We start from the raw sequence: 14888 nt of genomic DNA, 5'->3' as shown, positions 1-14888 counted from the left end.
GCACATTAGCGTGCAAGAAGAAATAATTAAGCAATCAAAAGCTCCTATGAGCCAAAAGTATCCCCCCTATAGAGGATAAGGCTGCCCTGCTGTATCTCTGCATGATTTACTGCTCTTGAGTTGGCCTCCTTCCAATCAGTGCCCACTAAAAGCAAGTCATTCTGCCTTTCTCAGCAACGGTGACAAGACAATTATGTTTCTCCTGATCCAGGAGAATTATTCACTCCCAGGCAAGGGTGCCCGTTGCATCTCTTGTGTTAGTCATTGTTCACTGCTTCCTTTCAATCAGCCTCCATCGGGATGAGTGCTTCTGTCCCATCTCTACATGAACTGTGATTGGAGCATTCAAGCCCTCCGGCTGAAGAAGAACCACTTCCCTTGGGAGAAAGCTGCCAGTTCGCATGTCTGCATCAGTCACTGCTCTGACCACGGCTCCTTCCAGTTAGGGAGGCAAGCCCAAAACAGTTTTGTTTTTATGATGTGAACTGCCTGGCACAACACTTCATTGACAGAAATCTTCCCAAATGAACAAATCTGATAGAGTTGCCCCTGAAACCTCTCACTGCACAGAACAATAATATTAGTAGAGCTAATGGCTGATTTGCGGCTTGCAGTGAGTTAGATAAGGTAGAGGTACAAAAATACTGCTTCTCAGGAGCTGAAAGTTACAGGAAAAGTAGCGGGGGGGAAGGTTAAAGGGATGAAATCTAAAGCACTTTGTTATCTAACAAAAGGAACTTTGACTCTCAAAAATTAAAAAATTTTTGGTCTTGTTTGGGGAAAAAGCTTTATTGGAGTGTGCTAAAGAATGGAGGAGAAAGAACTGGAAGATTAACAGTAAAGAGAGGGGAAAGGAATGAAAAAAACCCATGGGAGGGACACACATTTTGTTCTTGGGTTGATTTAACACATTTTTTTCACGCTGCCTTTCTGCCCCCGCCCCGTACGTTCAAGGTGGTTTACAGCAATGTAATAAAAATGGAAAAAAAAATAAAACCCAAGCACAACTACAATTCAGAACAGTCTAAATGTTCTCAACTAAAACAGCAATTAAAACGACAGTGCAAGAAGAAGAAAAAGAACAGGAAACCTCAAGACAAGCTGAAATCAAAACAAAGGAACTGGGCAGCCAGGCAAGAAGAATGGGAACAAACTATCAAAAGCACAAACGGCTCAGACTTGGCCTGTTGCCTGAAAGCACATTTGAATAGCCCTGCTGGATCAGGCTAAAGATCCATCTAGTCTAGCACCTTGTTCTCCCCAGCGGCCTAACAAATGCCCCTGGAAGCCCCCAGGCAAGGGACGAATGCTACAGCCTTCTCCTGTTATCCGTCCCCAAGCAACTAGTATTCAGAGATACACTGCCTCTCCACGTGGAAGCTCTATGCTGCCATCATGGCAAATAGCCACGATGGACCTACTATGTTCTGGGAATTAGTCCAGTCCCTTCCACTGCCCCCCCGCCCCCGCCCCAAGTCCTCTAAGCTAGCAGCCATCACAACATCTACTAGGCAATGTGTTCCACAAGTCAGTTATGCATTGTGCGAAGAGTACTTCAAAGATGGTGTCTGGCATTGTCTCTTGTGGGGAGTTCTACAAATGAGGCATCACCACAAAAACATCCTTTGTCCAGTTGACCCTGGCTAACCTCCAAAAGGTGGGGAAATGCAGAAAGGGGCTTCCAACGACAATCCCTCACATACCCCAATACCAGACCTTTTAGAGTCTTAAAGGTCAACACCGGTACTTTGAATTGTGCCCAGAACCAAAATGGGATCCAACAAAGATTTTTGAGCCCAGGAGAAACCACAGTGACTCCCTGTTAACCTGTCAGCCATCAATCTGGAGCAGTCAACTTTCCATTTTAAAGAACAGAAATCCCTTCCCACTCCGTCAGAGTAGCGAGGCACTGATGTTACTTCCAGTTCAGTCCCTTTTCATTTCCTACATTTTTGATGGATGGATTTGTCTTTCTGCTGCTTTTCTGAGTTTCATTGCTCTCTGATTTGCTGTGATTGTTTCCACTGATTTGCTTCCTCTCTTTGGCCTTTTGCTTTTCTGTTTATCTCTGTTTTAGGCGCTTTGGATACTTTTTTAAAAGTGGAAAAGCAGTCTGTTTTTTAAATAACTGATTTTTTTAAAAGTCTGTATTGAAAGGCCAGTCCTGTCCAAACTGTCTTTGCAAGCTCTGAGCACTTAAGGGTTTTCTCTGTTCTGCATGTGGACCCTCTGATGGCCCATAAGGTGTGCTCGACGATTGAACCTCTTTCCACATTCTGGGCAGGCATACGGTTTCTCTCCTGTGTGGATTCTTTGATGGCTAATCAGGTTCGTGCTGCGATTGAACTTCTTCCCGCAGTCTGTGCATTCAAAGGGTTTTTCCCCAGTGTGGATTCTCTGGTGTGTCTTCAGGCTTGATTTGCGGCAGAAGCTTTCGCCACAGTCTAAACACGGGTACAGCTCCCTCGCAGAGTGAATGTTCTGATGTCTGATGAAGTGCTTGCTCCGACTGAAACATTCTCCGCAGTCAGGGCATTTATACGGCTTCTCCCCTGTGTGGTTTTTCTGATGCCTAATATATGTTGACTTATCGCAAAAGCTTTTGCTGCAATGCAAACATCGGTACGGCTTCTCGCCTGTGTGGCTTCTCTGGTGTGTAATGAGATGATGGCTCTGGCTGAAGCTTTTCCCACACACGGTGCATTTGTATGGGTTATCTCCCGTGTGAAGCCTCTCGTGCCTCACTAGACTCGATTTGTCACAGAAGCGCTTGTTACACACCGAGCAGGCATACGGTTTCTCCCCCGTGTGGATTCTCTGATGAGAAATGAGGTTCGAGCTCCGGCCGAATCCCTTTCCACAGTCCAAACACTTAAACGGTTTCTCGCCCGTATGGATTCTGCTGTGGCTGTTCAGTTGAGAGCTCTGGCGGAAGCTTTTGCCGCAGTGCGAGCATTCATAGGGCTTCTCTCCACTGTGTATTCTTGAATGCACGACGTAGCCGGACTTTGAGACAAAAGCTTTCCCGCAGTCTGAGCACTCGTAGAGTTTCTCTCCCGACTGGGTTCTCGGATGGCGATTCAGGTGCGATTTGTCTCGGAACAAATTCTCTCCTAACTTCTTACTCTTTTTATTCTCTTTATGCAGTGCTTGCTGGATTGCCATTTCGTAAAGGCTTCCAGCCTGAGAGATGAGGGAGTTACTCCTATGTTCCACCATTTCATTTCCCTGAAATTTCTTTGGTTCTGTACGTTTCAAAAGGTCTTCCAAGTCCTGACATTTTCCTCTTTCTGACGGCATCCCAACATTCTCAGTTGGCTTCCAAGCACCTGCAGAAATTAAGGGGAAAGCTGTTGAATGTGTATACAGGAGGAAGAGTGAGTCCTGCTATGCAGGAGGTTCCAGGTTCGAATCCTGGAATCTCCACTTATAGGAGTTGCAGGTCTTGAGAAGAAACTCTCCCTCTGCCTGGAGAACATAAAAGAATACCTTCCTGGATTAGACCAATGGTCCATCTAGTCCAGCATCCCGTTTCCCATAGTGGCCAACTAGATGTACCGGAAGGCCAAACAATCAGGTCACAAGCCTCCCATACCACAATACATGTCAACAGTGGTCTCTAGAAAAGACACAAAAATTCACCCGGCTGCAGCTTGCTTGGTGTGCTCTTCTTGAATCTAGTAATCAACTGAGAGAAATGACAGCAGGGAGGTGGTTGGGATTCACCAGAGAGCTGTTGATTCATGTTTATAAGCTCTTGGCCTGTCTTTCTTTCAAGGGAGCCATCAACCTGTACCACTGTATCAATATCATGAGTACGGTGAGCAACAGCCAAAATCTTTCCTATTTATTTCATTTTACTTCATTTCTATCCTGCCTTTCTCTCCAGTGGGGACCCAAAGCAGCTTACATCATTCTCCCATTTTTCCCTTGTGACAGCCTTATGAAGGTTAGAAGAGACCTTATCAACTCTCTCCTGGTGGCAGCTAGGAGTGCAATAGCAACCAAATGGAAAGACCAATCTCCACCTACTACAGAACTTTGGTTTACAAAAATCTGGAACCATTTGATAATGGAAACAGTAACTGACAACCTACATCAGACGGAGTATCAATCTTCGGGATCAAACTTCTGGGAAAAATGGATCCCATTTTACGAATACATAGAAGCAAGAGATCTGCAACCTCCCTCTTCACACCACTCATTGTTGATGTATTAAAGTTGAAGCACTGTGTTAATATTTGTAAATGCAATGTATTATGTTGGTTTGTTGTTGGATTATTGTTACAGTTCTAAAATTGAATAATTAATTAATCAATCAATTAATCAATTAATTAATTAATTAATTAATTAATTAATTAATTAAATGACAGCCTTGTGAAGTAGATTAGGCTGAGCATGTGTGACTGGTGACTGGCCCAACGTCGCCCAGCCAACTTCCATGGTAGAACGGGGATTCGAACCTGGGTCTCCCGGATTCGGAGAAGAAGATGGAGAAAATGGAGAAGAGAATGATGTAAGCTGCTTTGGGTCCCTATTGGGGGGGGGGGAAGGCAGGATATAAACGAAGCAAATAAATAGAAAAGCAGAAGCTTTAACAAATAAATTACCAAGGGCGGTGGTTTCTCCATCCTGCTCCAGCTTGACTTCTCTGTAGAGCTGACCCAGAGCCGTTTCCAGTGAAGTCCCGTCGCTTACTGGGAAACGTGGAACCGCCTCCTGTTTGGCTTCTGACCCCTGAAACGGGAATGAGCGTTTGAGTCCTGGAACAGGGATCCAAGGGGAAGCAAAAAGGGCTGCCGACTGAGGCCGCTTCTGCACAGAGGTTTCTCTTCCCTTTGGCATCCAAACTGCAGCACATTTGGGAGGGGGGAGCACAGCCACCCAACAGCCTGCTCTAAATCCTGACTGAATTGTGCTTTCCCCACCCTTAATGTACCCTTTCCCAAGCCTGATTTGCTTCAATCTTTCTGGGAAGAATGGAATCCATGTGCGTTATTATCACAGCGGATGGAAAGGCAAGCCTTTTCTTGCCCTCCAAAAGTTCCACCCACATTGATGCCATTTTCCTGCCATCAGCTTCTCACAGCCACTAATTTCTCTATGGTACCACTGGAATGTTGTTGTTTTTTAAGTAATTGCTCTAGAAGTTACTGGGGTTTTTTTTAAAAAAGGTCTCTGATGTCTCAACAGCATGGTGGAGAGCCAACATGGTGCAGTGGTTCGAAGGATCTGGGAGACCCAGGTTCAAATCCCCGCTCTGCCATGGATGCTCCTGGGTGATGTCTGGCCAGATGCACAAACACTCAGCCTCACCTCCCTCACAGGGTTGTTGTGAGGAGAAAGGGAGAACGTTACATAAACAGGATTTGTAGGATCAAACCACTGGTCTCTCTAGTCCAGCATCCTGTCTCACATTGTGTCCAATTAATCTGGAGGGCCAACAACAAGGCATAGAGGAAGAGGCCTTTCCCTGATGTTGCCTCCTGGCATTGGCATTCAGAGGTAGACTGCCTCTGAATGGGGAGGTTCCTTTTAGTCGCCATAGCTAAGAGCTGCTGATAGACCTCTCCTCTATGAATCTGTCTAATCTCCTTTTAAAGCCATCTGCACCTGTGGCCATCAATACGTTATGTGGCAGCAAATTCCATATTTTAATAAATGATGTATATAAAATAAATAAATATCTACGGGGAAAAAACCACAGGTAAAACGGCAGCTGATGGACGAAGGCATGCAGAAAATTCCTACGGAGAAGCTCTGTCCCCCATGAACGAATGAATGCAAAGCGGAGAAACGTCACTGCTCGGAAGGGGCCAAGCCTGGCACCCCATCTCTGATTCTGGACTGCTCAGAAACCAACTCTCTCACCTGCTGATCCTGCCTCTCCGCCTCCTGCTTCCTCAGGAGGAAATTCTCCGCCAGGGCCACAGCCTGAATGCAGCTTTCCGAACCACGTTCCCGGACCCAGCTGAGCATCTCCTGGGGCAGGATGCTCAGGAACTGCTCCAGGATCACCATTTCAAGGATCTGCTCCTTGGTGTGACTCTCTGGCATCAGCCACTGATGGCAAAGTTCCCGCAGGCGGCAGTAGGACTCCCACGGTCCACCGGCTTCCTGGTAGCGGAACTGCCTGAAGCGCTGCCGGTGGATTTCTGGGCCTCCAGGCTCTTCGATCTTGATCACTTTGATTCCCTCAGTGTCTCTTTGGTCTGCAAAGTCCGGCTTGCAGCTGAGTCTGGGGGGCATTCTGTTCAGTCCAGGTATGGGCCTACCCTCCTTTGCTTCATTAGGCCATCGGCTGGTGGCTGCTGCTCCTTCAAACGGGGCTGGGAAATTGTGCATTAAATCCGTTGGCCTAGTCTCTGGAAGCTGAGGTGTTCGCTCCCCCGATGGATGGGAGTGAACGATCTTCACAAACTCTGTCCATTGCGATTCCCAGCGCGGGGACACCGGTCCCTCTTCAGTTTCCCGTTTAATGTTCTGGGGTGCTCCAGTTCGACCCCGAGCAGCCATCTCCAGCCGGGTGTCTTCGGGGTTTTCCCCAGTTCCCCCCAATTCCAGCTTTGTTTTGGGGCCCTCCGGCTCTGGCCTCTCCATTTTCATGGCTGATGTTGTGTCCTGCTGTAGAAGAGCCCGGAGATGGAGACCTAGGACTGTGGACCCTCTTGCCTTCTCTACGGCCATTTTCTCTCACAATGGGTGACCCCAGCTCTTGGAAGCTCAAGCCTTCCTTCTCATCCAAAGAGGCAACCAAAACCCACAGGTTTTAGATTGGCACTTACAAGGATTCAAAAGGAAGATTCCACAGAACAGAACAGAATTCCCACCACAATGTATCACGGAGAATCAAGGCCGAATCAAAGGCTGTTCAGAAGCTGGTGGTCTTTCCTTGCCTTCTTTGCTGAAAGAAAGGAGCACAAACAAGAAGCGAGATTAAAGAAAGGAGTACAAGATTGTCTTTTGGAGTAATAAGAATTTTTAAGGGAAATTATTAGCACCAGCTTTCATAAGTCAGGGATCACTTCATTAGATGCACTGGAATGCACGTCTATCATGCCAACTAGACCCAACCCATCATATGAAAGCAACTCTTAAGATTTGCTAGCTCTAATGGGTTCAGGGTGATTAGGGGCCCTGGAATCTCTGCCTTCTGCCTCTTCAACAGCCCTGATCAAATCTGTGTATAAAGCTCAATCTGAATAAAACAATGTTCTGTTTTTTCATACAACACACACATGCGACCCAGAAAATGCAATTTCAGGGGAGGCATTTGGGGGGCAGTTGGTGACCACAACAGAGTCTCTAGCAATGACCTAAGAGTACAGGCAGATTCCTAAGCAAGCCTCCGGTCTTTCACCTACCATCACCAACACAGGCATTGACTAGGAAAGAGAATGGAAGCCAATGAATTAAAAAAAAAAGTGGGAGATGACCCATTCAGCAAATCCCAAAAAATGACCAGGTCAGTGTATACTGATCTAGATCAAGACTCAAAACAGTCTTCAACGGCAGCCCTGCAAACAGTGCTTTGCAGTAGTCTAACCCACAGCCAAGAAAGGCCACAGCAGGCACACCAGCCTGAGCCCATTGTTTCATGCCACTGTACACTCTCTCTTGGTTAGAACAGCCACACTAACTTGCAAAGCTGATTCTGAAAGGCAACCCAGCGGTTATTTCTACTGAAACCTGCCAAAGATCCTGAAAAGAACGGCCTGATTTTTTCTTCAGCCTTTAGCAGCCACTTGACCTGCGGGTGCAGCTTTTCAGAGTATGGAGCCCATATTATCCCCAGCGAATGCCTGCAGTGGTCGGTCAAAGCACAGGGAGCGGGTGCCAAAGTTGGCAGCCTTCTTCTCTTGCTCCAGGAATGGGGAGGCCAGCGGGGGTGGGTGCATTCGCCTTCCTCCAGCCCCGGCCCCTCTCCCAAGAGCCCCACACGCCCCCGTTGCAGCCTGGTCCCCGGTTAAGCCTCCCTCAGCTTCTCCCCACGGAACGCAAAGCTGCAAGCTTACTTGAGCTGAATGGGATTTGTCGCCGACTTTCACTGGTTGCAAAAAACAAAACAACCTCCAATCTGCAAACCTGCAAAAAAAAGAGCAGGTCAGGAGGCTGCATCCGCCGAAAGGGTCCCCTCCCCTTCCTTTCTGGCTAGCCGAGCTTTGTGTGTGTGCAGTTAACCGTTAGAGAACCAAGCAGGGTCGATCGCTTTTCGCTTTTTAAGGGATCGATTTTTTAAAAATGCACAGCCTGCCGTTGATCTGCCTTACTCCTTCATCTCCCTTTTGCAGCCGCACACCCCACCCCGAGGATCCTGTTCCGAGCCACGTGAAATCGCTTTTACAGGAGCCGCTCAAAGGGTTAAGCAGACAGAGCCCTGATTCCTAGGCGGGCTTGGAAAAATTCATGTCGCTGGGAATTGTCTCCATTCTTTTTCCTGCCCCGCTCCCCGAGGGGTTGGAGCAAGGAGAGGAGATCCAGTTTTTCTCTAGATGGCCCAGCGTTGGCAATTGAATTCGCAGATTCCCTTGGGCCTATAGAGAGGCAGTTGATGGGGAGCGCTGAGTTAAAGCGGGGTGGAGGGGTGGAGAAGGGCGGGGGGGTGCACGGCTGTCAACCAGTATGTCACAGGTGGCCTTCTCTACTAGCTGCAGACTGCATTTTGGCTTCGCTGATAGCCTGCCCTCTGCTGATTATTTTTTAAGTCAAGCGGGTAAGTGTTTCTTTAAACATCCAGTGAAACAGAACTGGCCGACAGTATCAAGAGCGTGAAATATTCCACAGCGGCCGCAGGGCGACAAATGGCAGAGAGCGCACTGCGTGGTACCTAAGAGGACATGCACGTGGACATATTCGCTGTATGCTGAATGAATATTTTCTACTCCCCAAGTAGATTAAAGTAATAGAAGTTCTGGGGGAGGAAGCCAAACCCTGAAGACGGGCAGTGCTAATGACTCCCAACGGCAAGATCTGAAGATTTTGCATGATGCACTGTATTAATGTTTCAATCTTGAGCATGCTTAGTGGAAGCCCCATTCTGGGCACACACAATGTCTTGTCAGGCAGCAAGATTCAAAGAGTGAAGTGGTGGGGGGGGCAGTGACTAGACTAAGGTAGACCAGGTTTATTTGTTACATTTGGACAGCTCAGGGCAACATTTTCTTATGAAAACTCGGTGACATAGGCTGAATGATCATAGCATGCACAGCTTTGGACGCCACTGTGTGTTATGTGCAGTCAAGTCGCCTCCGATCTATGGCAACCCAATGAAAGACCTCCAAAACATCCTATCCACTAATCAAAGTGTATTTATTTATTAAAATATTTGTACCTCCCTTTTCCGTTTGGCTCATGTTTGAAGCCTTCTTCCAAATTAAGTGGCTCTTCTGTGGAGGAAAAGACACTTAAGTTGGAGGAATGTTCCTTAGGCTGAAGAAGGTTACTTGGAGGTGCCTATGCAGCAGTCAGGAAGAGTAACAAAAGCTTTATGAACAGAACTAACAAACTGGATAGGGAAGAGAAGAAATACCTTTAGCTGCCTTACTAGTTGAGAGAATTCCTGTAGAGTTCTACAAGAGTCTCAGAGCGGGACCACAAGTGACGCCTGACACAGGTTGGACACTAGTCAGCTTCCCTCAAGTTTTGATGGGAAATGTAGGCATCCTGGTCTTGCAGCTTCACTCTCTGACTGCTGTCCAGTGGACTTTTCAACTGTCACTTGTCCAACATTCCGCCAAGCTGCCTACATTTCCCATCAAAACTTGAGGGAAGCTGGCAAGTGTCCAACCTGTGTCAGGCGACGCTTGTGGTCCCACTCTCAGAAGAAAGAAGAGATTACTCAAACCATAAGACAGCCAAGGGGCCTTCAGTTAACGTACTGTATCGACCATGACCGGCAAGTCTCAGCAGAGGGACAAGATTGTACCCACAAAAAAGCTCCGGAAGGCCTCACAGCTAAGTCCCCAATCAACAATTTGCCTTTCTCCCTGTGACAGGGAGACTAAAGATCAAATTATTCTAAATAATTGATCTGAGCAGGAGCTTGCAGATACAATGGAAGCGGCATAAAACTCCTTTTTGGTCGCTTTCACTGCCGTCTTACAGGTTTTCATAAGCGTCCTATAAGATATTCTTGCTCCAGCGTGGGTACACCGCCACACTCGCTGTAGCTGTCTCAGTTCCTGTTTCATCCATTGTAGCTCCTCAGTATACACAGGGCTAGTCTGGTATGGGGGCAGAAAGGGCGACGGGGAGCAACTCCATCGATGGCTTCAGCGAGACGGGCATGCCAGCCCTCTACCAGCACATCCAACGAGCTGCCAGGGGGCATTGGATCCTGCAGAGCATTCTGGAACCCGAGCAGATCTATAAGTCTCCACAGGCGAGCATAAAATCAGCTCGCCGCCTTTGCAGTGGGTGGGTGGTGGGAGGGTGCACCCAAACAGGCCTTCAGGACAAAGTGATCTGACCATGACACCACTTCAGTTACATCCAGATCCACATGAATCCCCATCCCAAAGATCAAATCTAACGTGTGGCCTGCCTGATGCGTGGGAGCTGCCAGAAATTATGAGAGTCCTACTGCTGCCGTGGAAGACGCTAGGCCCACAGCCTATAAGGAGGCGGCATCATCAGCATGGTCATTGAAGTCACCCCAAACTAATAGCTTGGGCTACTCCAAGGCCCAGCCAGCCACCACCTCCAGCAGGCTTGACAGGGTAGCTACTGATGCGCTAGGCAGCCAGTACACCAGACAGATAGCCAAACACTCCACAGCACCCCACACCAGGCCTACACAATCAGTGCCAGTGTTCTTTGGTGCAGGGAGCGGCCTGAAGGAGAAAGACTCCTGTGTGAGTATCGCCATCCCTCCCCACCCAGTCACTGACCCGGGACTGATGAAGGACCAAGAGGCCTGTTTGTTTTTAGTTCATTCGGAGTGATGTTTTGCATCTCGGTCACACTGGTCCACGTTACTTGCTGCAAAATAGTCCTGCAGTGTATGGGTCTTATTATTAATGGACCTGGCGTTACACAACGGGTGATTCCGCACACGTTGGATAATGCACTTCCAATCCTCTTTATAGATCATTTGAAATGGATTTTTTTGTGTGCGGAACAAAAAATCCACCTCAGACTATTGATAAACTGCATTGAAAGTGCATTATCCAATGTGTGCAGAATCAGCCAACATCAGTGTTGGGGAGGGGCATGAAATCCTAGCCGCACTACCAACGTATCTCGGGATGGGATGAAGGTTGGAAAGGCACTGAGCTGACCTACATCTCTGTGTCCTTCCTTTATAGCACCTAGTCCCACTGCCATATTTTCCTCATCCCTGGATTACTGGGATCCCTGACTCCACACTGGTCCCTTACCAAAGTCCACTCCACTCAGCCCCAGATGGAGCAAGCCTTCCTGGCTAGCAGCACAGGCAGCTTCGGCAGCAGTCCCCAAAGTCGACACGGAGCAGCCCCTTTCAGGCCAGATTCAATTAAAGCATCTGATGTCTGTAACAAAACCAGAAGTCTCACCTGAAGGTTCTCTGCACATAAGGCAAAATCACAGAATCTTTGTAACTATGAGAGTTCGGCCAAAGTGCCTTATGTTTCAGAAAATCTTTGTTAATCTTTGTTAAAAACAAAGACAGATGAAGCATTCCTAATGGGGGTTACAACAAGCCTTTCTTTATGAATCTGCCTTTGTAACCTGATTTCTACACATAATGAAATAGACGCTGGCTGTTAAACACCGAAGTCTACACCTTGCATTTAGGGATGTTTTTGAATTTTGTGAACACACTGTTTTGTTTCAAAAATTCCAATTTCTTACATAGATTCTTCCCACTTGGAATAGTTGTCCTGTTTCCTTTACTAAAAACATTTGGTACATTTTAAAATCTTTTTTTAATTCAAAAAGGAGTCTGGGATGGATTCTCAAAGAATGAAGACAGAAGGGGGGAAATCCAAAGTTTTATTATATTATGTAATCACATACAGTAATATTGTTAGCAACACCTTTTAGAAAAGTTTTCATTTATGTTACGTCCTCTTAATCAAACCTTTGGCAAACTTCAGGCTCAGTTTTACGGCCATTTAAATAATATTGTTAGTATAAACTTTATTGATCTGTTACTAAAAATGTACAAAATTATTTTGCAAAAGAGGAAGGAAAAGGTTTGGCAGTGCCATCCTTCTAAGAGTGTAACACTGCTTATGATTCCACTATAAATACTAGAATGGAAGCCAAACATATAAAACTGCAAAGGAATCTTCATTAATATGAATAATTTGATACAAATATTACCATTAAAACCGACACCAGCTTTTATGTTAAAATGCCACAAAAGAAATGGACGAAATGGAAAAGCCAGTGAAGGTGATGAGCAGGACAAGAATGCTCGCAATGAATTTGTATGAAAACAAAAAGGAATGTATTTACTTCATTTATACCTCACTGGTCTCCCCAGTGGGGACTCAAAGGGGTTTACATCATTCTCCTCCATTTTATCCTTACAACAGCCCTTTGTGGTATGCTAGGCTAAGAGTGTGTGACTGGCTCACCCAGCAAGCTTCCATGGCAGAGCAGGGATTCAATCCTGGGTCTCCCAGATCCCGGTCAACGCTCCAACCACAAATGGCATCTCTACTAGCTTTAGAATTTCTCAACATCTTTTTCAGACATTACAATGATGTGTATTGGGAACTCTGCATAATGGACGTACATATTGACCGCGATCCTCCCGATACACACAGTCACCATGTGTGAACAGGAAGAATGTGCATATTTACCATGAACAGATTACATCCTCAGTGATTAGTTCATGTGCACCAAAAATGTATAAACACAATAAATATGTGTATTGACCCTGTTCACACAACATAGCAACCGTGCACGTTGGGTAGATTGTGGATAACCTGTGCTCCCATTCCATACAACTGATCCTATTCTGTGTGATCAAAAAATCTGAAAAGTTCTGAAGAGAACGTGAAGATTGCGTGTTTGATTCCTGTAATTTCACTTCTGCTTAGTGCTGCCACGAGGCATTTATAATTACCATTAAAATTTAGAGGGAAGGAAATAACAGGTTTCACCTACTTTTCTCAGTTCCTCACACCTCATTTCTGTGGGTATTGAAGAGATACTTAGAATTACCAGCAGATAGGAAGAACCATTTCATGAGTTGCTGAGGAAATGGGGAGTAGAACTGGTTCGTGTATATCAAGGTAATGAGGACAAAATAGAGAAGGATGAGAATTGGTTTGGGAGTTTAGGGGTAGTGGCTAAGAGTACTAGATTAGGACTGTGGAGGCTCGTGTTCAAATCCCCACGCAACCAGGTATCTTGCAGAGTGACTTTCGGCCTGCCATGTTTTCTCTGAACTGAACTTGCCTCACAAGATTGTCATATGGATAAGGGTGGGGGGAGGGGAGAATGATAGACACTGATCAGAACTCCATGGAGAAAGGACTGGATAACATGATAAATAGAAGAATGAATAGTTAATTCTGAATGCTTGTACAATGGATAGTTCTAGAAAGTTCCAAAAGCATGATTGCCAAAAAGTGAGGTTCCAACAATCTAACATTCTGGGGGCTCTGGGAATCTATGGAGCTGGGTTTGTTTTCATATGATGGTTGAGCTTAGATGGGGCCTGTGGTGACTCTCAAGGAATCCTTGGTAGAATGAGAAAGAGGAGCAAAGAGATCATTGTGGTCCAGTTGAGACGTAGGGTATGTTGCTCTCCATGACACTGAAGAGAATGAGACGGGGCTGTGGCTCATTGGTAGAGCATCTGCTTTGCACATGGGTCTGGGTTCAACCTCGTTAAAAGGATCAGGTAGCCGGTGTTGTGAGCAACCTCATCCTGAGACCTGGAGAATTTCTGCCAGAGTAGAAAATACTGACCTTTACAGACCAAGGGTCTGAGGAAGCTTTATGTGTTCACATGAGAACAGGCCACTCTAGTTTTTGTGTGTGTGTGAAACTACCAGTAGTGGGACAACCTGAAGTGTTTCTGTTCAGTGGGATTTGCTTAACTTGGTTAGTCATAAACCAATTTGTGAATCTCTTAAGGCATCAATGTGTTTCTTCTATCCATAAATAAATAAATATTATCACTTCACAGGGAGGGGAGACGCCATTGCAGTGCCTGCCTTCCATGAGCAGGTGGTGCCAGGAGTGACGCTGGACTGGGGGCTGCCCTACCGCTCCTCCCTCTCTTGACAGGCTCACCACCGATTCTTCGGCTTCCTTGCAATCTCCTCTGCCAGAAAATCAATGGGTAGGAGTTAGTGGCTGATGCACTGCCTGTCCACCAAGCAGTGATAACTGTTCAGAGCAGCAATAAATCAACAGGGGCAGGTGGCTTTACCATAAAGCATCGCTGTTGTCAAAAATGCAGAAAGGTACAACAGTTAATTCCAAACAATTCCATCAAGTCACAGCAACCAGTTTATGGTGACCCTGGACTACCCTGAAGGTCTGCTATCCAAGTACTAACCAGAGTCAACCCTATTTCACTTTAGAGATCTGATGAGATTGGGCTAGTCTGGGGCATCCAGGTCAGGGTGCTGTGCTGCCTTACCATTGATTAATACGTGCAACTCACTGCTGCCAGGTTTAAAAGAAGAATAGATCTATTAGCCATGGTCGCTAAATGGAACCTCCACATTCAGAAGCAGTAGCACTCTAAATTTCAATGGGTGGGGCAGGAGTAGGTTTGCCAGTCTCCAGGTGGCTCCTGGAGATTACCTGGAATGACAACTGATCCCTGGGCTATAGAGACCAGTTCCTCTGAAGAAAATGACTGTTTTGGAAGAGGGTCTCTATGTTATTATACTCACTGAGGTCCCTCCCCTCCCCAAGCCCCAACCTCCCCAGGTTCC

At 46.5% G+C, this 14888-nt stretch overlaps 1 protein-coding gene across 1 annotated transcript; it reads right to left on the bottom strand.

The window, feature by feature from the left end:
• Positions 1 to 761: 761 nt before the first annotated feature.
• LOC129329378 (zinc finger protein 397-like) lies at positions 762 to 8104 on the bottom strand. The gene is made up of 4 exons (XM_054978925.1): positions 8016 to 8104; positions 5872 to 6904; positions 4611 to 4737; positions 762 to 3329 (listed from the first exon to the last, which is right to left on the bottom strand). The coding sequence occupies exons 2-4, from the start codon at positions 6685 to 6687 to the stop codon at positions 2197 to 2199; spliced, it is 2076 nt and encodes a 691-aa protein (XP_054834900.1). The 5' UTR covers positions 6688 to 6904; positions 8016 to 8104; the 3' UTR covers positions 762 to 2196.
• Positions 8105 to 14888: the final 6784 nt, after the last annotated feature.

This window comes from Eublepharis macularius, chromosome 4 (genome assembly GCF_028583425.1).
Source record: "Eublepharis macularius isolate TG4126 chromosome 4, MPM_Emac_v1.0, whole genome shotgun sequence".
NCBI lineage: Eukaryota > Metazoa > Chordata > Lepidosauria > Squamata > Eublepharidae > Eublepharis > Eublepharis macularius.
This window is presented reverse-complemented; position numbering and strand designations above follow the sequence as displayed.